The sequence below is a fragment of the Patella vulgata genome, chromosome 3 (assembly GCF_932274485.2).
Source record: "Patella vulgata chromosome 3, xgPatVulg1.2, whole genome shotgun sequence".
NCBI classification, from domain to species: Eukaryota; Metazoa; Mollusca; class Gastropoda; family Patellidae; genus Patella; species Patella vulgata.
Window position 1 is genome coordinate 65,587,843 of NC_065881.2, and position 22,886 is coordinate 65,610,728.

The following is a 22,886-nucleotide window of genomic DNA, read 5'->3' on the forward strand; positions in this document are numbered from 1 at the left end:
TTATGTGAGAGTTAAATGTAATGATTTATTGTAGTAACTGCAGACAAGAATATGGTAATACAATATTGCACACTTGAAATTGAAGCAAAAGCTGATATTATATTGAAAAACCAATGAAACCCTGGGGTTATTTATTATAAAACCCATACTGGTTTTTGTGTTCACTGTATAATTCTACATCAATATCCTATATAGAATGATATTATACTCCCATCTAATACAGTCATACTCTACAACTACTGGTGATTAAATAAAACATTAATTAAATGGTTTGGTCTTTATCTCTAAAAGTAATTACATCTTAATATTAATTAATGAAGGGTTATCTTATTTAAATATAAATCAAATAATTATGATGTCTTGTATATTGCAAATGATTAAAATTGACAAAGCTAGCAATTAAAGCAAATAATAATAGTATAAAGTTATCTTCATTTATAAATAATGAAGAACAAATTTTGAAACAAAAAGAAAATAATATAATTGTTTCAAACAAATTTAATTAAGTTCAGAAATATTCCATAAAAAGTTTCTAAACCAAAAATCAACACGCTGTCCAAATAGGGCATTGTTTAAATTTCAAATAATGGAATAATACATGTAATTTGGAGCATGCACATGCAAAAAATTTCAAATTGATTATCAAATAAATCTTTATACAAGTACAAATTTAACATTGATAATAAATTATTTTAACGATAGACACATTTCCTATTAAGAAAAAATTATACAAAACAACTTGCATACAGGTTTTTCTAAATGACCATTTTTTACAATTTAATATTCTCCCAAAAAAATCACAGCACTAAAAGGACAATAACATTTACTTGAAATAACGTAATAAATAATAACACAACACACAATCTTAACATGAAATAAATCAGTTGTCATTTTCTCCATTTTAAGGAAATTTTTACAATTACATGTATGTAAATTTTGAATGTTAAATTGCAGCAGTTGTTATTACTTTTACATATTAAATGGAATAAATATATTTTATACATACTTCAATACTATACAGCACAAATTGTTTAGTTGACGTATATTTATATAAAGAAAAGGATAGATTATAATACAAGGTAAATATTGCACCAAAAACTTTATTCTAAATAATCACTCTACCAGTGATAATAGACTATAAATTATCTAATTTTAGTAACAAGTTCAAATATTGCACTATTTGTTCATATTAATAAGTGCATATTATATATAAATAGATAGAACATTCATGAATAACAGCATGCTGGGTTAAAGATTAATATATTATTTTCAATTTCATGTGCTTTATTATCGTTCGTTTAATAATCCCATGTTCGCATTAGCTGCTTCAAAAACTAGATAAATAATTTCAAAGGTTATTCCACCCTCCCAGAAAAGGAAATAGATTACTTATAAAAATCATTATGCATTAATTTGAATTCGTCTTCTGCTGAGATTGGTCGAACAGAAGTGATCTTGACTAGTCCTTCCTGTGAACCTCGAGCACAATATAACCAATCCGAATCTAGTTGAGCCAAAACTTCTAGAATATCTCCATCTTCATATGACAGATGATTCATGTCATCAGGATCATATGATTGTAAAGCTATACTATATCTGTAAATAAGAATGTATTAGATGTTATAATTGTGTTAGATTGTGATAATAAATAGAATCAAACCATGCAATGGTTGTGCATCGTGCATCATGTTATATCTCTCATTTATAAACAGACCATGGGATGCACAACTGTTTCCACAAGGTATTAAATACATATATTAAATTAAAAGAATATAATTTTCTTGCCTGTTTAAAATATTAAACAGTACCCCAGTTTAGATAATTTAATGATAATTTAGTCAATCACAATCCCAGGCCATTATTTTGTAGCTTCCATTGTTTATATCAAGAAATTGCTTGAAAGAAAATTTGGCAATTGTAGATATTTTTGTTGGTAAATGGCAGAGGATTACATGCAATGTTTACTTCTTACAAGAGTCACTTCTTTCCAAACAGCATTTGAAATATAAGATACCTCAACAACTACTTGATATAAATATATTTTCACATTTCATTATTTGAAAGGTTGGTATTGAACCGAATAAAATAGATTGAAGCCAAAATGAAATTTCCTTGCTACTATCGCCTCATATCCCTTTAGTTTAAACAGATAGTAGAAGCTTATATTTATCTTTCCTGCGCTTGATTCTCAGTTTAATTTTTAAAATTTATGTTGCACAAACAGCAATTTAATATACTATTATGTAGAGCATATATATTCAAGATATATTTACAAAGCTGGTTAATGTGACACTCATTAATATCTGCAATACATAAACACAACAATCATGCAACAACAAATGCAACAAGTACTGTCTTCAGATGTGACTTTGTATACTGCTCACAAAAAAGTGCAAAAGTTATTGATGAGTAAAATAAACATAACAAAATGAAAATTACCATGCAAAATATTGGATGCCACAGTTATTACTTCACATTCAACAACCTATATAACAAAAGAAATCACATGATGATATTGCAGCGTAAAAGATACCAAGGAAAAAACTTAGTGCTTAGGATATTATGTATAGTGAATAATACAGGTATATCTAAATAGAAGAGACAAATATTGTCTCCATACAATCACATTTACAGATCAACAAATAAAGGTTTCACAGCAAAGCTCAAAATAAATCCATTTTTACAAAAAATCAAAACAAAAACACAACGATTATCTAAATATCCTCATTTTTATTCTCTCAAAATATATTTTACCTGAATTCAGTTAATCTGAAATCATCACGTTTCAGGACAAGATCTGACTGGCCACATCCTTTCACATGATCATTAAAAATGGCTCTTTCAGGTACTTTAGGCGTCACAAACTGAACATGCATAATAGGACTGGCTTCAATAACTGCAAATGTTGTATTTGGTTGATAGTTAGAAGCACTGCCTGTAATGCTTACACACGAACCAGTGTTTTGCGTTATTGCCTCTTCACTACCCAAAATATCGTCACCAATTTCATCTACACTATCAGCCAAAACCTTACTGTCAATTTTATTCACATTTTTAGTGTCAAAGCCAGCCGATCCTACAACAGCATCACTTTCCGATGAATCCACTTTCAGATCACTAGCTGAAGAAGCTGGTCGTTTTACCACTGGTTTAACAATAACTGGTTGTTTGTTCGACAGCAAAAGTTTATCTATCAATGTTGTAATGTCCAAAGTTTTCTTCGGTGAAAGTTTTGGCAGCTCAGGTTTTTTCACAATGGCTGCTGCTTTGGTTGGTGATTCATCCAACAGAGCTTTCATTGACAGACTAGAGCTAGAGTCATCTCCCTTCTCAATACTACCAGCAGAACTCTCCAGACTGCGATTTTCAATGAACTTCTGGGTTAAACCTGTGACAGTGACATTACCAACATCAGCGGAGGCTGATTTGGGTTCCACAAATTCTCCATTACACAAAATTTTGGTTGGACTGCGGGTAGGTGATTGTTTAGCCCATGTTGTTTTATTTCCCTTAGATTCACTACTAGAAGATGATGAAGAATCGGTACTTCTTTCTTGTGACGGCAACTCATCTTTTGGCAATTTGACCTTTGAAAGGTCAACACGTAACTGTCCTATTTGATTCAAACCCGATCTTACTCCTGTGAAAGTAGTAAGTTTCTTGGCACCACTATAACCTTTGTTTACAGTTGGGCCCATATGTGATGGTACAGACTTAGCTTTGGGTATGGGTAACCTGCTCTTAGTACAGCCAACTACCTGTTCACTATCAGACACACTCTTGGGAACACCAGATTTCACCCAATCAACACTATCTGTTACATTTTGGAAGCTTGATTCAGATTTTATTTCACTAGAACAGTTCAGAAGTCCGGCTGGACTTTGGGCCACCAAGTCATATTCCATCTGAAATGGTAAAGCTGATAATGGCTGTAAGGCAAGTAGCATACTGTTATAATGTTTATCAAGCTTAGTTTTACTGTTTCTCAAGATGGCGTCTGGATGGTAGACCTGTTCCACTAAATCATCCTTCATCTGGATATATCCAACCCAAAAGTCTAACAATCTTAAACTACAAAATAAACAGACATAGAAATCAAGGAATTTCATTCTATGATAGCTATAATATGAATTAACACCACAATTCAAAGAAACCTACTTTGAAGCGAAAATTAATACTTCAGCAGGAGAATTAACAGATTTATTCCTTCACTAAATAATATGCTAGATGTTTGTATGTTAGCCAGCAAAATTATTAAAAGACCTAGATATCACGTAAACAGTTTAGAGTGAACTCTTGTCATTCAAGATTAATAGTAATCAAGATCATCTATATCTTATGAGCAAAATATGAAATGTTAATAAATTTACTTACTTGAGTAGACCAGCAACAAAAGCATAGAACCTTTGTTTGTTTGACAACAGAGTTGGTCTAGATTTTAGTTGTTTTACAAGTTGATTGATAGATCTAGTATATGGCCCTGAAAAAAATATACACTGTAATTAATAACCCTACACAAAATTAATTTATTAAAGCTTACTGCTTTAAAAATTATCAATTCAACACTACTAAGCTGATGAAACTATCAAACCATTTGGTAACTTTTAATGATGACTGTTGGTAACATTTAATAATGAAACTATCAATCCATTTGGTAACTTATAATGGCGACCTACATGTATTCTAACTCATTGGCAGTCTCAAACTTGATTACGTAAACATATATGTTGCGTTCAGGATTTATAGACTGGCAGCAGAAACTCCAGGAATAAAGTATGTTACGAACAGATATCTTATAGACTAACGAATACATGGTGAACAGTGACAACTACTTTTTACCCTGTGGTAGTAGCACCCTACAGCATCTAATCACCTGTGATGTACTCTCTTTTTATCTCTTCTTGTCCACAGTGTGTTTATTCATGTTCGCAACTTGGAGTTGAAATTGTATTTCCCATTAATTAAAGATTTATAATTCCTACTGTTAAAACAAAAATTTCTTGGACTTACCAACTTCTGCTGACATTTCTGCGATTCTCCATGGAGTGATGTGAATTTTACCAAAGACATGAAGCCCAGTTCTATGTGGCTTCATTTTGTCTTCTATCACCTGCTCCATGGCTGGACACAGTTCCTTGAACACCAGTGTTCCAACTTCTGGCGTTTCAGCAACGCTCCCTAGGCGTAACTGTAAAAATAACAGTATGAATCAGATATGGATTTAACCTACATTTTTTCTCTATGAAGAAAATTAAGAATATATAAGCTCCATGTACAGTGAATCTTCCATTACACAAAAAATTGGAAATCTATAAACATGTAGTGGTGATTAGCCAGTATGGATTTCTCTCCCAAAGTTTTTTTTGTTCAAACCCTTTTATACTTTTATTTTCATTACCAGAAGTGTTTATGAAACAAGATTTAAAAGTGCTATTATTAATTAAAGAATAGTGAGCTAGTTTTGCATTATAATAACACATAACATACACATCTTACACCAGTAGACTACTTTTTAATGACTTACCTTCTCGAAAGGATCCCTGGCTTGGGCGAAATGTAATACTAGGGTTTCAGCTGCACGGGTAATGTTGGAAAGCAAAGCTGAAAGAATAATTACACATTAGAAATTAGAGATACAGTGTACAAGTTTAACAACTTTTTTTAATAAATGTAATTTCAAGATTTAGTAGGTTAAGATAGTTGAATTTTAAATAGAGACTGACCATAAACACTGATTAATTATAATGGAAAAACACAATTGATATTACTTGGGAGGCAGAAGACACATGCAATGGACCAAGGAATAACAAATGGTCTATACATATAAGATAATTTCTTATAACAACTGGATAGTGTTAACTTCTTGTTTAATAGTATTATCGACTGATTTAGCAATAATGTCAAACTTACCTATTTTCCTGTTGAGTTCCATCAATTCCTCAGACCCTTGTTGAAGATCATCAAGGGTAGGACTGACTTGGAACTCAACCGGAGGTATATCTGTAAATAACCGTTTAGGTTTTTCTGGAGGAACTGAAAAGACAAAAATGTATTATTTGATGTTAAGTCATTTTGTAATCTTCACTTAACTCTTTGGATGGGCTTCCCTTTTAATCCAACTGAATCCAAGCCTGGGGGGTATTTACTGTTGATTTTTAGTACATTCTAGTATGGATTAAGCTATGGATAATTTAAAATGAAAATTTGTAAATGATTTAAATAGACTTCAGTACTACACATATACATATTACGCTAAGATATATGGATGTAACTCTATTACATTTTACTGATTTCCTCAAAATAACCTAATAATAAGAACTACCATTCTTGATAATAATAATATATCCAAAGCAAAATGTTTTATTGTTAAGCTTTATTGTTCTATTAATATATTCTTTCAGTCAAACATACCTGGTTCACTAATTTCTACACGAAGTTGTTCATCCTCCATTTCAATACTAGTTACTTTAGCAGCACTGGGTAAGCGATGGGGTGATACTTGGGGACTACACTGTGGAGATTGAAATAGGACTTCAGAAGCAAAGCTGACTCTTTTATTAGCTTTACTAACATCATCTGTTGATGCACTTTGTGGATCAGCTTCCGAGAAATGTTCTTCAATTCCTGTTGTAGATGACTGGATATCTTTTTTAAGTAAAGTAGCTTGGGGGTTATCTGCTTCAGTCACCTCCACTTGTTTATTGACTGTTTGGGGGAAAAGGCTGTCACATGCAATAGAGTAGCGATTGGGTTTTCGAGGTGGTTTTGATGAATCATTGAGTTGAGCATTCAGGTTGTCAGGGTTGGATAATGAGCGTGATCTGCAACCTTTATCCATTTTGCGTAAGCATGATTTTAATGGTTTTCTTCCGCAGCTGATGTCTTCCTGAACTTCAATTGAGTAGCTGGTTTCATCAGCCTCAATTTCATAGTATTCTCGATTATGGTAACGTTTCTCCATGTTGCCGGATAGATGATAGCCTCGATAGACATGACCATGTAATTTTGCTCCTTGATCAAATACTGTGTGTAATTTTTCATGCTTCTCTGGTGATGTGGGGCTCTCTTCTTTAACTGAATATAATCTGTCCAAATGTAATGATGAAGTTGAATTGGAAGAACTACTGGAGCTCATTTTTCTTGATGACTTTCGTTTTCCCATGGATGAAGGATGATGTTCATAGCCAGAATGATCTGATGATCTGTGATGATGAGAACTGTTTGAAGTTTCACGCCTGTCCATAAATTTCTGTGTGCACTCTAAATGAGGTGGTAGAAAAAGAATTCTTTCAAGATCTTTAGCCATACTTCCTTGACAACATCGACATTCAAAATAGTCAGGATCAATACCAGAAGACGTAGAACTTGTACTAAAACCACTGCTAGAACCTGATTCAAAGTGTTTATGTCTGCTTCCACCATAGCGCTTATCTTTATGACAGGAACAATAGCCAGATTCTCTTTGAGAGGACTGTGTCTGTTGACTATCATCCACAACAGGTGTAAGTATGATTGGAATTTTAACAGGATCAAATAGAGAACTTTCACAGGAAAAGTCACTTTTTTGTGCTGGAGACAAGAAACTTAGATCAGGTAAAGATCTGTAAGAGTAAAATTTTGGTTGATCATATCGCGATGGTGAGAGGCTCGATGATCTTCTGTTAGTTGGTTTATGTTCTGTTTGTTTTGGTCTGGTTTCCGATGCAGATTTGCGTTGATGAGGTTCCTTAAATGGTTTTCTAGACTCATGTTCTCCAATATCCTCTAATATAGTCATGATTTCTCGATGAATATTTGGGGATGTTTGTTGAGATTGGTTTAACACGGGTGTTGGTTCTGGTTCGTCCATTGATGCCTGCACACCACAGTCCTGTGTTTTAGGTGGAAACTGTGATGAGAAGTTTTTAGTACCATGCCAAAGTTGGACTGTGTCCTGGGATACAGCAGTGGCACGAGAGTAATTTTTCGATGATGTAATGAATCGAACTGGTGAATTGCAACTGTTTCTGCTGCTGCATCTGGTATCTTCTTGAAATCTACACCCACAGCCATGGTCGCTTCCATCATAACTAGAATCTGTACTATTAGGGCTGTACTGACATTCTGAATTAAACCTGCCATTAATACTGTTATCTGGAAACAAAATTTGTTCAACTGCTCGGATAGTATCCATACTGACCATACTTGATGGACTTTTCATTCGCTGATATAGCTCTAATAAAGAAGAAGAATGTCTTTTATTGTGGAAACTATCAGATATATCCTGTAGATCTCTTTGTTCTGTATATGTCCTGTGTGGAGTGGTATTAAAAGACGTCTGTACATTCAAATCAGGCATACTGTGAACTCTGTCCGTCGAATTACACATAATACCAAACTTCTTCAAATTTTTCACTTGTTTCCACGAAGTGAGATTCTTCACCCTCCTTAAACTATGTTGTTTATCTGTTCCACACAGTTTTTGTTGACCATCTAAAGAGCCATAAGTACCTTTGCTCGGCTGTAGTTTGGCAGATTCTGACTTTTGGGGAGATGATTTAGGTGAGTTTTTAGAAGAATTTTTAGTTGGTGAAGATTTAGGGCTGTTTCGAGGTGACCTTCGAGAATGGTGGCCACTTGAAGCTTTAGATCCATTTGTTGATTCAGATTTTTCGATTGAACATTCTTGGAGGACATCCAAGCCAGACTTACTGGGGTGTGATCTCAAATTGCCATTATTGTTTGCAAATTCATCATTCTGTCCTGCCTGGCAGAAGTGAAAACTATTCGAGCAGATTTCTTCACCATCATTTGAACTACACGAAGGACTACAAGTACCAATACCATCTTGTGATGAGGTTTGTGATGCATAGGAATTACTACTTAAAGATGCTGTTGATTGTCCTTGTGATGAAGAATTAAAGGAAAGAAAATATTCATCTTTTCTAGGACAACAATCAACTGCTAGTTTACCATCACCAGATGAACGACTAGTTGTACTGTTGGCCTGATCTCGCGATAAACTATCTGTAGAATATGTCTGTGCCGCTAAATCACCGGTTGGAGTAGGTGTAAAGAGAGGATCGTTACTAAAATCTAACATATCACTAGAACACATCATTTCACGTTCACTAGATGAAACTTCCATAGATGTACGACTACCAGACAGTTCCGATTCATAATTACCAAAATATAAATCCGGGTGAGACAGAGATTCGCGTAGGTTGCCAAATCTAGTATAACTACCAGTTAACGAAGGCGGAAACACTAATTCTTCTTCTTGTTCATCTTTTAATTTTAGCGACGAGTTTCTGATGTTGGTGTCAAATTTCACTGTGAAATCCTCATCATAATAATATTCGCTGAAACCAGCATCATCAGGTGTAGAACTAGACGAACGGCCATTGTTAATTTGATCACTACCAGAACCAGATAAAGAATCAAACTCTTCTCTTGAATCTTGTCCTTCACTTTGTACATCATTAGAGTAGTAACCACTCTCAGGTCGCTTTTTACGTATAGTTTTTTGACGTACCTGACCTTTGAGTTTGGTTGGTGACATATCTTTCCAGGTGACCGTTTGACTACCATTACTTTGCGATACATCCCAAGATCTGGAGCGCTTAGGACTACCAAAACTGTCACTCATTTTCCGTCCTACTAGATTCTCCTTGCTATTACTGGGAGAAACATCCTTCCACGTGGAATATTTTTTCTTGCCTTTGGGTCGTATTTTAGGCAGAGTTGCACGCGCTTCTAACTTTTGGTAGCCCTCGTTCATATTCAATGAATCCATCATAATCTCTGTCTCCATATTGTTGTAATTCATGTTATCTAACTTATCCGTGTTTCCTGTTACATTGTTATTACACTGTTTTGGGTCAATAGTTTGTGCAACATTTTGATTTGTTAGATTTTCACAGAGTTTATAATTATTTTCTACATTGTCCACACAGTTTTCATTATTAAGTAGTGTATTTATTTGTCCGTGGGTAGGGGACATATTTTTCCATGTAGCCTGAAAAGATAAAAAAAAAATACATTAGACACTATTAATCTTTATTAAACAGATGAAATAACATGACCAAACGTGTATGTGGGAAATAATTGACCTTCACATTTCCTGGTAACTATGGCTTACTCTTTATGGTTTATACATAACCAAGTTCCGATTTCAGAATATTTGCTCCATCACAGACTTGGTTCTGGCTACCTTTCTGCCAAATGGGCAATTATACACAATAAATCTAAAATTTCGATTGTACAATTTTTAAATATATTTCAAAATCTAGAAATTCTACAGAGAAAGTTATTTGAATATCGGTACACCAAAGCTTAATTACTTGTATACTACCGGTAAATTAAAATATGCTCTAGAATTATCTAGGACAATTTTGATCTTACAGTAGTCACTGTGTCACAAATTTCAATAAACGTGGAAATCAGAGCACCTGTACTGAAAAGTCTGGAGAGATGAAACCAATCATGTTTCTATAAAATGATCTTGCGTTGGTATTTAAAATACTAGCAAAAAAGTCTGAAGCCCGTAAAGTCCAAACACTATATATAAAGAATAATACGATAACAAATAAAATATTAAAAATCAATGATTTATATAATTAAAATAGAAATATTCTACATATATGTGTGTTGCTGTAATCAATAATGATATGCATTTGTACTGGTCCAAATTCAACTATATAACTTAAATACTGATGTTTGTATTAAAATTACACAATGAAATAAATATCAAGTCATAATATGTCATATAGAACTAGTTTAAACCACAAGCTATGTTTTAACCTATACAGTACTATTTATGCAGCTAACTTCCAGCTTAAATGTCAAGACTAATTTGATTGCTAGTTTAAGTTACATGTAATATACAGTATTCATTTACATACACATGTATATTCATAAAGCTGATATCTTTTTAGCACAAAAACTCTCTAAACGTTTCTATTAATTTATCTAATTATCCTCACGAGCACAACATACTTTGATGTTAGTGTAAAAATAAAACGCACAAAAATAAAACTTTTGGCAGCAAATCGAAATGTCACACGAGATATAAAGTAGCTTTTAACTATGTACAACACAACTGAATAAACTTGTGAATGTGGTTTGTCAGACAACATCCTCATCTATCCATTTTGTTTACATCACGTAATAAGATTAATTTAGTCTGAAATGTCTGATTCTTAAATGCCACTTTTGTTTTCTAGATTTTTTAGATTGCTCAGAGAGAGAGAGAGAGAGAGATGGGGTTTAACCTCCACTCAACACAAACTAGGTCATTTCGGGACTAACATATGGTTCTATTTTATTTCATTAATTCACTTGCGCGTAGGGGTCTACCTACAGCAGTGGCAGAAAACTGGAGGACCCAATGAAAACCCACGAGGTTGAGGAGGCAACCTTACTCCTTGTCACGTACAATCGGGGAATAAAAACCATGCCACTTGACTCAATGACAGACCTTATGATGCAACAAGCATAAGTTAACCATTCGGGCACCCAACCCCCCTTTCTCACACAGACTTGCATTATAGGCCTTTATGTATATTTTTGTACATTTCATCATTTGCTTTTTCAAACATGCATAGTGTAACTTAATGAAAGCTTTGTACAAAACAGTCTATCGATAACTCTAAACATATTGTAACATCAATAGGTGGTATTGTGTTTAACACAACTTACAACATACAGATCACAAAAAGTTACCGGATGCTTTTTTGGAATGGGTAATAAGTAAACTGTATAAGATTATGAAGCTTTTTAATAAAACTGACTCTCCTCTAGACATCTATCACAATAGATATTTAAAAGGCTAGGGTAAAAAACAAAGGCGTCAGAATAAATAAGTACAGACAATTTCCTAATGCTAGGTTCACACCATCAAGATTTGTGCTACGATTGAAACTGTGGTTTAAATCATGGAGTAATCGTGGTGATCCTGTCATATATTGAGGTCAGTCATAGCAATCGTGTTGACCGTATCTGCACATAGCAGATCGTGGACTCAATAGGGACAATCCTATCAAAGTGCATCGCCAATTAAAATATTTTTTAAGACATCATATAATTTACAAAGAATGGATTGTTGCCCCCTTTTGCACTACCATTATAAACACAACCCCAGACTACAGCCTAACTGTAACATGAATTAACACAACCCATAGGCTACAATTTCACTGTAACATGAATTAGGGTGTTGAGTAGTCAAAGATAAGGACTAACTTTTCAACACCAATCTTATTAAGACTTTGCACACTTGTTCCTTGTGTAAAATAACCAAGAGGACACATAACAATCCGACCGTTTGTTGATTATATTGGAGGTACAAGCGGAAATAAAAAAAACTATTCATAGCAAATTTGAAGGTTCCCCCGACCTAGATCAGTTCTTGAATAAATTATGATGTTGTCCGCTGTAAACAATCATGGCCGTGTCCAGCAGCAGTTTCACACTGGATCATTGGCATCTATCTATATATGACGCCAGAAGGAAGTCCCTCTAAGATGCAATTATCCAGGTCTACCATCTATCGTACTGGAACATGGCTGAATTTCATTTTTTGATGGTTGAAAACTACCATTATTGAATGCATAAAATGATTTTTAGAGCGGCGGAGTAGTGCACTGAAGTAAATATTTACTTTTTACGTCCGAATTGTTGTATTTTAGAACTTAGAAATTGTAGACGTAATCAAAGAATTTACCGAAAATCACAAAATCTTGAAATTTCGTTTATAACCTCTACTTTCGATCTACTGGGGAGATTATCAATAAATCTTTTTAGCATGTACTAATAGAATTTCCAAGAAAACTGAAAACTCATCGTTTTTTGGCATTTCCATGGATACCGGACAAACCACAGCCTATAGCCAAAAATTGTCCAGTGATACCGGACAAACCACAGGCTATAGTCAAAAATTGTCCTGTGGATTTTTTGGACTTACATTGTTCATGCCAAATTTGATGAAAATCCATGAAGGCATAACTGAGAAAATTTGACTTTTGTAGTCATCGGCACCCTTTATTATCATGCTTTTGAGTCAAGTTTGGAACAAAGTTGGTAAATAAAATTGGTATTTATTTAGTGAATAATATGTAGTTTATCACCCCAAATAACAAAAAATGTCATATCTTATCAACAAAAATTACAGTGCTAGCTTTAAAATGTGCAATTTAGACTGCTCAACACCCTTAACACCTACAAATGTTATTTTACATTAGACTTACATTATATTCATTTCTACCAGACACAAATAATCCTTACGACTAAACTATGTCAAGACAAACTTCTATATGAATAATAAGTGTGATGTATTATCTACGTAAGTAAAACAACAAGAGTTACAAGATGATTATCTCTTTTTATCCTTTAAAGGAAATGATACTTCAAAGATCATTATAAAAAATGAGTAATGATTGCCCGAGGGAATAAAATCTATTCTGGTATGGTGTGATTAAAGTCATATAATCAATACATTGATCATGACTGTGACATACATGTGTTACCAACCACTCAATATAGTAAAAGCACATCAGATAACCTTTTCACATAGTCTAGTTTATATTCCATACTGAATCAAGATAATAACAGATGGGCATGTATTTATTCTTTAAACATGCATAAATTCAACCATCAATAAATGCCGTCAATAACCAGGCCATCAATGAGTGCACAAAAATACATCCATCTTTGAAAACAAAACTAAACAGTTATAATCCACAGCATTTCGGAATTGAACATTTCTCAACTGCTTTTTCAAATGGTAGTCTATTGCTGTACATATAATTTAAGAGGTTCTGACATGAGCTGCCCCCTAGCCCTCAAATAATTTCAATGCTTTTCCGTAATTTTTTCAGTATGACCTTCAATTCATGAACATAATCCTTCAATAATCCTTTGCAAAATATCTTCAACACAAATACCAACAGAAGTGAACTATCACAGATGACTAGTGAATAGAAAATATAAATATCACTTTCAGGTTCAGTATACTCTAGACCTATACCTGTGGTAATATTAGCCTTCTCTATAACCTTACTTGTAGACATCATGTAGTCTATACTGCTGCCAACAATACATCAAACAAAAGATATGTTTTGCAGAATGTGCACATTGCCAGATAGCGGCGCTAGTACATGTACATTAGGTATTAGTCATCATTAGATTGTACACAGAGTATGACATTGACTGTGTGTTGGCTGAATCATCGACAATAATCAGGAAGATATTGGAACCTAGTATTGATAGTAAATTATATTTGTCATCTAATCAATATAGCATAGTAATACATCTACCATTGTCTTCTTCTCTTATACATGTTTTATTTAAAACACTTAATAAATTTATTATATACTATTAATTACATATCACTTTATATACAGGGAGTTTGGATAGCTGTGTGGTCTAACACATGCGCTTTAGATCATAAGGTCTGTCCATAGATGAACACTTCAAGATCTATTTCTTCTTTTTTGGGTCACAAGTATCATGTTAGTACCGAAATGAACGTGTTGATTTTCAGTAGATGATCAATTACTGTCTCTCCTGGTTTTATTATTTATATATACCTTGTTAGTATCAAAATAATCTAGTTAGTGTTTAATGGACGTACATCTCAATTTCTCTCTATGTCTACATACAATTATGATGATTCTGACATCTACTTTTGGAAAAGATATTTCGTTGGGTGAGAGCTATTAGAAATTTATTGCTGCAAGTAACAGTTTTTATATTTCTGCCTTGTAGTATCTTCACTGATTACATGAGGCAAACAGATGTAAAAATATTATTCTAATTTTCTGAATACTGGTACCTGTGGAATTACAGGCATCTATTGACACTGGTAGCTTATTTAGCTGATTTGAAATAAGACATTATAGACTCAGTTATATTCGGCTTAATAAATAAAATCAATGATACATTTTTGGAGTAATGTTTTCCAAATTTTATCAAAATAAAATACATGAATTTTTTACCCTGCTAAATAAATGGTATTTAACCTCTGACCTTAGTTAGATATTAGTTACATTGAAGACTCATCAAATAAGAGAAATGGTAAATATTCACTTGACACAAACTATGTCAATTGTGGACTAACATATGGTACAATCTAATTTTAATAATTGGCCTGGGCCCTTATTTACGAAAACTTAAAACTAAGTTACAATCGAAATTTTAAGAAATACTGCAACTTCATTGGATATATGCAAATTGATTTTACTGGTCAGCCAATCGAATTGCAGTATTTCTTAAAATTTTGACTGTATCTTAGTTTAAGTTTTCGTGAATAAGGGCCCTGCTCGTAGGGACCTTTAGCAGTGGAAGGAAACCGGAGGACCAGGAAAAAAACCAAAACAAAACAAATCCACAAAGTTTAGCAAGCGACTTTACTCCTCCTTCCGATTTTCATGTAATTCAAACTCAACTATCATTAAGCTGTAACGGTGGTACATCTTAACGTTTTTTAAACTCGGATAAAAATCATGACCTCTAGTTGATCCACAAGCTAAAAACGTGATTTTTCGTAGGGTCAGGGGCCATAATACAGAAAGTTATGATCCGATATGCACAAATATAGAAAAGAACCAAGATCTTTGGTTATAAACATGCATTTCAAGTTTCATCAAAATCAGATGAAAATTGTGACCTCTAGAGTGTCCACAAGCTAAAAACGTGATTTTTTGAACAATCAGGGGCCATAATCCAATATCGAAAGGAACCAAGATTTTTGGGAGATAGACTCATATTTCAAATTTCGTCAAAAACGAATGAAAATTGTGACCCGTAGAGTGTCCACAAACAAATTGTGGACGGCCGTCCAGGGCCAATGGCATAATACATCGGCATGAAAATGTGGGCGTATACTAAAAATTATTTGAGACACTCTGGGTTTTGCTTTCTAATAAGTCTGTTACTAAGTCTGTGGCATTTAACGAAACTACTCCCAATCAATCTCCCATTATATAGCATCTAGTCAGAACAGACTGGCAATTCTAACCACTTAAATCTATAGCATTGTAAAAGCTTTTGTATAAATTCTATGTCCTACAGCAATAATGTGTAGATGGATATAGACATGTTATAAATAGGCAATTCGCCTCAGTGACAAACTTTCTATTGCTCAATTAGAAATATGTAAGCCATTGGACAGTACACTGTATAAAATCAATATCTTGAGGCACTATAGTTCTTGTAAATTGGCTGGTCTCATCCTGACTGGTATGATCAATATTCATATTTCTAACCTATAGCTCAAACTGCATTCATACACAGAACTAATCAATCTGTTTATATCCACAATACTACAACAACAAAATATAGCATACTCAACTATCAGCAGTGCTTCATGTAAACATAGAAATATGTTTTTGGATCAAGCCTTCATGCTGAAGAGATCAGAAATAGAATGCTGCACACAATGATTTTTTTCATAATTAGCACAGAATCCTGAGCTAAAACAGATGTGCTAATTGTATATATTATTTTTAAATTTTTGGCACTGAGAAGGTACTTGATGATTATTATTTACTCATTAATATTTAATCAGAACCTTCTACAATTGTTATTCATGTTAATTGTTCTCATCAAATGTAAATAATTTGTTATTGTCATCTCTATATTTGATGGTGGATTAGGTAGGAGAATAATCTAGACATGATAATAAAGTCTAGCTTGATTGAATTTAAACATTATTATTGATTATGTTGGGTCAAGTTGCCCCCACACATCTGTTCAAACTGTAGCAGACCTGTATGTCTCTGAATGAACTGAATTCATCAACCACTACCCTTCATAGACAGAATGCTTTAAATGATTGATTGATGAGCCAGATGTATTTTATCAGAATCATATTTACAGTCCCACCAGTCATGTTAGAAAGGAGTCCTATGTTTTTTCTGAATTATAAACTTAATTTATTCCCATTTTATTATGTTTTTCCATTTAGGATTATTAAGCTTGGACCCTTGTTTCATTTTCACCCCGAAATTACCAAACTATTTCGTTTTGAATTTCAAGTTCTCATATCATCTCATTTGGCAATCTTCCCTGTGGAAACAATCAGACACAGCTTGAAACTAGTTTTTTTTTTTTTGCTCATTGAACTTTGTTATTATTGCTAAGGGGTAATTTCATGCATTTGCTTTTTTTCTTTATAAGTGCATAACGCAGAGGTCACATTGTTTTTACTCTACCAGGTTACGGGTAATATACTTCATCTGCTTTGACCTGGGGTCATAAATCATGTGATTTTCACAGGAAATATTATGCATAACAAACACAAATCTTACTCAAGAGATATTTGAAATAATCAATTTAATAGAATGTGTTTTTGTATTTTTAAAATTTACATTTTGTGCTTAAATTTATTTATTACATGTATATTTGTTTTAATAGTGCATTATAAATGCAAATACTATGATAAAGGTAAACAAACCCATGAATTAACATGTTTATTGTTGAAATTATTAAAATCCCCATTTCTTGTATAGTTTCTAAATACTGTTATTATTTTACCATAAATATGGTCCCCTTTTTTATTCTATTCTTGAAAATATAGCTACACATATCTTTTATTGGGTTATCATCAAATGTTTCATCAGAATCTAGGTGCATAATAGAGTAATACTCTGCTTGGGAGAATGCCACTTCTTGTATTACAGTCTACCATATATTCCTGCTTTGAAAATCAATGGTACCAATACTGGTTACTTCACTGACAGATGAACTTAAAGTTTGACTTATTTCATTCTGTGATTCCTTTTCTATCAATTTAACAACTAGATATTTAGACTAAGATCTGATGACTAAAACAATTTTATAATACTAGTAGAAAATGATTTCCTGGCAGATAAAAAATATAATATGTAGTCCTATATAATGATTCAACATCCTGTGTTGGCAGATGATCCCAAGCAAAAAATCAAAGAGGTGTCTAAAATTGAACTTCTGGACTACTGCCAGGTTTCTGCTATATTTTTGAGCAGACGCTATTTCTAGTATTACTGAACAGAAGAAACTGATTAATTTATTGGTACATACGTTATACACTGATTACTCGTTATCTACAAAGCATGCAATATTCATGATCTTAATTCTCTTTGGTTCCATGCCAAATCCTGTCAATATGCCGACACAAACTTTAACAACAATATGTAGGATATCTTTCTGCTAATTATATCTATCTTTAGCTCCCACGCCAGAACTGAGATAATCAAGACATAAATTCAAAATTTGCTTATTTTAAGAATTTTGTTTTCAGCTGTCTCAAATATTTTACGAACAGTGACATTAAAAAAATACAGTAATAAACTCTCAACAAAAGAATAAATTTGTGGAAGTAATTGTTTAATATAAGTCACACCCAAAAGAGAAACTAGGCCAAAACAATAATCGAAAGAAATCATACAGCAATCTAGTCATTAAAATACCCTCATTTAGGTAGGAGAAGTCAGTTGATCGTTAATAAGAATATGGTGGGAACTGAATCAACATTAGACATGACTGGGTTCAATCAATACCATAATCAAAGTTTTATGTTGAATTAAAACACTCCATTAAGAACAAACCATTGATCTGGTATTCTAGATATTCAGAATTTTTTTTATTCAGAATGAGCAACACATTGCTTTTTTCCTTCCAGCAATGAGATGAATATGTATATTGCAAACCAAAACAAGAATATTGTTTCTGTTTAAAACAATCCAATATAAAAAGATTCATTCTTATTAGGGCTAAAATTATTAGTTTGTCTGCTGTTCTCAGAACATTTACATTTATCCACCTCCTACAGCGACCACAGATAACCATAACCAAGATAAGAACTTTGTAGGATCTGAAATCCATCATTGAATACACGTCTTATCATAGATGTAATAATTTTACATCTTTACTACTATTTGGTATTCAGGTGCAAACATCTAATTAAAAACCATTAATCATAAGTTCTAGGTATCTGACGTATTTAGTTATGTGTCTTAAAATAAACTGTTGCATTCAAGCCAAACTGCTGATAAGGTATCTGAAGTTTGAACTAAAAACTTACCAGTATCAAAATTATGAAATATTTCGATATTTTGACACTTCCGACCAATATAACAAGTATACTATTAAAATACTTATGCTATCTATGTACTAACCAATAATATTTTGGGTATGTCATAGAAACCAGGTAAATGCTGTAGAAAACTTGTATAATGGGCCAAACCTTCGCTATCTAAATGTACTAGATATCATATAAATACCATGTCAAAATGTATATATCTAGTTTTTTGTTCTGTTTTTCCCTTATGTTAAGGCAAAAATTCCTTAGGCGCTTAATAAGTAGTTTGTGGATACCAACGATTTCTGATTTTCAATAGGTTCATATTATGTATTTACTGCCTCTCAATATCTTGATTTCATTTACAATATGGTACTGAGCGTCTGTACAAACTATTACTAAAAACCATGATCAGGCCAGCGATACTAATACATAAAAACAAGGAAAATCAATATCATTAATAATCCATATAGTTGGTAAAACAATACTCTGATATCCAGTAAGACCTATCCTATACCTGATAAACCTGATAAAAAACACAGCTGTACATCTACCAAAAATATACCCTCTATTTACTCCTTCAAACAGACACAGTATATATCTAGCATGTGTTTTAAACACATTGAGTACCTTCTTCTTACCTTCTAAATATATCTCTACATTAAAACAAGGTCTTAACTTAAACAGTCAACATCAAAGTCTATGGCAATCTGTCAATAACAGCATTTTAGCAGACCTTTCGCCATTAGAGGCTTCCTGGTGTTCGGTTCTTATGTAAAAAGCCACAACTAAGTCTTAAGTTAGTTCTAAAGGATAAGATTCTCAGACTCTAACCCTACTTTTATCAAATAATTATCACCTAATCTTTTGAAAAATATATGTCAGAACAGAAGGAACCATATTTAGCTACATATTATATGTATCAATTTAAAAATATCGTTACTATTATGAAAATGTGGTAACACAATGACCTAACCCATTCTGAGCACAGAGCAGTGCATTTGTTCGAGAACAATATATTGCATTTAAGCCTCAATTTCACATCATTGTTAGACGGTTTAGTTTTTCACCGACTCTGGATTCCCCCCCAATTACGCTTTTGTCAAATGGAAAATAAACAAAGCAACGGTGAACTATTCTATGTGAGCTTTGAAAATGTTTTCTCTGCTCAAAAATTATCTTTGTGAACTGATGGATGACTCCCAATTAAATAAACATCCACTAAAATGCCATGGGACTTCTATGACAAGCTTTACGTCATGATCTTGAGTTTTTGCGCCCACCTTGAGTTTTTGTGTCCTCTTGCAAATGGTAAAAAAACATGCGGTTTCAACATTATCATAACCATAATGCTTAACCAGTGTCAAGCATATAATGCACATACATATAAATATTGTTTTTTGGGGGCACAAATGGGATCTTGTTCCTCATGCAAAATCACGGGTCACCATGCCCATCCATGGGCACTACCAAATACTATAAGTTAGTGCTAATATAGAGATTATCTCAGTCCTCACTAACATACATGTTTATTTTATGATATTTCAACAATTTTTCGGTAATTTTTGTGCTTACATATAGAAATATTAGTTAGAGACTAGATTTTAATGGTACCAACTAGTTGTCTTGTCAACTAAAATCTAGGTATTCATTTTAAAATGTATGATGTACATTCTATTGTGTTAGTTATTTATTAATAATCATTAGTTCGTTCATATGGCCTAAACTAGCAATCAGCTTCAAATATTTTTCCTCAACACAGCTCAATTTGAAAAGGAATGGTCGATCCTGAGCAATTAATTGCTTCATGTGTAAATGTACAATACCAATGTAACTTACAAGGCTTGAAGAACAATTACCCCTAAGCAACATGTACAACAATAACTTACATGCCTATATACAGCTGAAGAATTTTCAAAGAACATATATTGTAATCTTAACAATATCACTTACAAGATATTTCTCCATCTTGGAATTACTAGCCATTGACTGTGGCACTATATCAAACAAGGCTTAATAGAAACATATCACTTCTAGTTTCGTATTTCTTACCAGTACCCTGTTACTCCAGAAACACAATTAAGGTTAATGATACCAACCGGTGCCATTATCTGAACCTAGTGTTCCTTATTACTTGATTAATTCAGCTCAGTACCTACAGCATCTTGACATAATGTTAAATGTACATACATCAGTATCTTATCTACATGACAGGAATAACATACATTTAATAAAGTAGGGTAAATGTAACCTCTAGACTAGAAGTAGACACATAATTTACCCAAGCCAGATTAAGACCTTTAGAGGCCTTACCCACTAAAAAGATATTAGTGCCCCTTCCACATATATTAAATCAAACAATAAATCCGTATCTTCCAAAATGAAACAAATTTTACATGTATGCAATATTTTAATTTCAATGTATTCTTAAGTTTAAAATATATCATTAACCTCTACAATACTATATTATTAATAGTAATTTTTAATTACTGTTGTTAGTAATCTTGTTGCATATGTATTATATATAGGATTCTTTTTCATTTAGTCCCCTTTCACCATGGTAAAACTCTGTGTTGCCATCTGTATAGTGCTGAGTATTGCCACTGCAGTCACGATACGATTCAGGTGCTACGATACGATTCTAATCACAATTCATAACCAGGTCAATATTTATCAAGAAAACAACAGAATAAATGAATAATTAATATTTTTAGTCCTGCCGATGTCGAAGAAATAAAACTGTTTTACATCACGACATTGATGTTGATCAAAATACATGTATGGACCAAAACTATTTAAGAGTGTTTGTGTACCTATGGATATCGCGATTCAATTCAACAATATATCGTGCCAGCACTACATCTGTCCCATGGTGTCCTAAGAATATGGTTATTTTGCTAAATGGTTAATCTAATGCTGTATAGTTTGTGTACATACAGTTTGTGGTACCTAATGATCAGGATTCAATCCAGTTTTACCAGTACTAATTTAACCCTATACTTTTTACTCACACTGAAGAAAGGTTGAATACTACAGGCATTTTTTACTATCAATTCTTCCAAAATCTTTCATAATAATTAACTATGTATAATGTAAATTAGGTAATGATGCATTGTCCCTACGCTTTGTATAATATTCTACCAATTAATTAATATTCCAACTCAAATCTCTCTGCTAAAAATTGGATAATTAATACATGCACATCTGCTGCTTATTGTATGATATTCCAATGTCATGCCAATGGAGCGGATAATAACTTTGTACTACGTAATCAATAGAGCCCATCTAAAAGTTTCTTTCAATCACGATATCATGTGGTATTAAAAGCAAACTGTAATAGCATACATGCATCATACAGGCAATATAACTGGCCTTACTTCATTATTCTGTATTCCTGATAAATTCATTGATCTATTTATAGATTACATCAATATTTGAACCAAGAAATCAATCAACTGTGTGAGTATACGTCAGTCGACGAGTAATTCTTAGTGATAAAAAAACAAGGAACAATTTCATTACAGACAGTCTATAGTAAACATTTTCTCAAATTCCTCATCATGACCCATAATAAACTTTATTTTATTTGAGAAACATAGAAAATTTCATTGATTTAAATCAAAATTCGCTGGTAAAATGTCTCAGATTCGAGTTGGAGTTAATCCTATTGCCAATGGATGTATATAGTAATGTTGCCAACTGTGTTGATTAAAAATCTATACATTATCACCAGTTAGACAATATAGACAGTTTTATTATCAACAACCTTGCATGAAATCTGTATCCAAAATAACTCTTTGGCATAAAAACAATCTGATAATTTGACATTAGCAATACAATCAGGTCTTTT

At 32.9% G+C, this 22,886-nt stretch overlaps 1 protein-coding gene across 3 annotated transcripts in view; it reads right to left on the bottom strand.

The window, feature by feature from the left end:
* Positions 1-22,886, bottom strand: part of LOC126817007 (uncharacterized) — a 28,886-nt gene continuing 6,000 nt past the window's right edge. For 2 of the 3 annotated variants that reach the window (XM_050543814.2, XM_050543815.2), the window contains 7 exons: positions 6,412-9,997; positions 5,911-6,033; positions 5,525-5,601; positions 5,011-5,188; positions 4,375-4,480; positions 2,755-4,071; positions 1-1,596 (listed from right to left, as the gene is read on the bottom strand). In XM_050543814.2, coding sequence (XP_050399771.1) covers positions 1,386-1,596; positions 2,755-4,071; positions 4,375-4,480; positions 5,011-5,188; positions 5,525-5,601; positions 5,911-6,033; positions 6,412-9,997 — 5,598 coding nt within the window. In that variant the 3' untranslated portion in view covers positions 1-1,385. Of the gene's footprint in view, positions 1,597-2,439; positions 2,486-2,754; positions 4,072-4,374; positions 4,481-5,010; positions 5,189-5,524; positions 5,602-5,910; positions 6,034-6,411; positions 9,998-22,886 lie in introns of all 3 variants that reach the window. The other variant, XM_050543816.2, reaches the window with a different exon arrangement.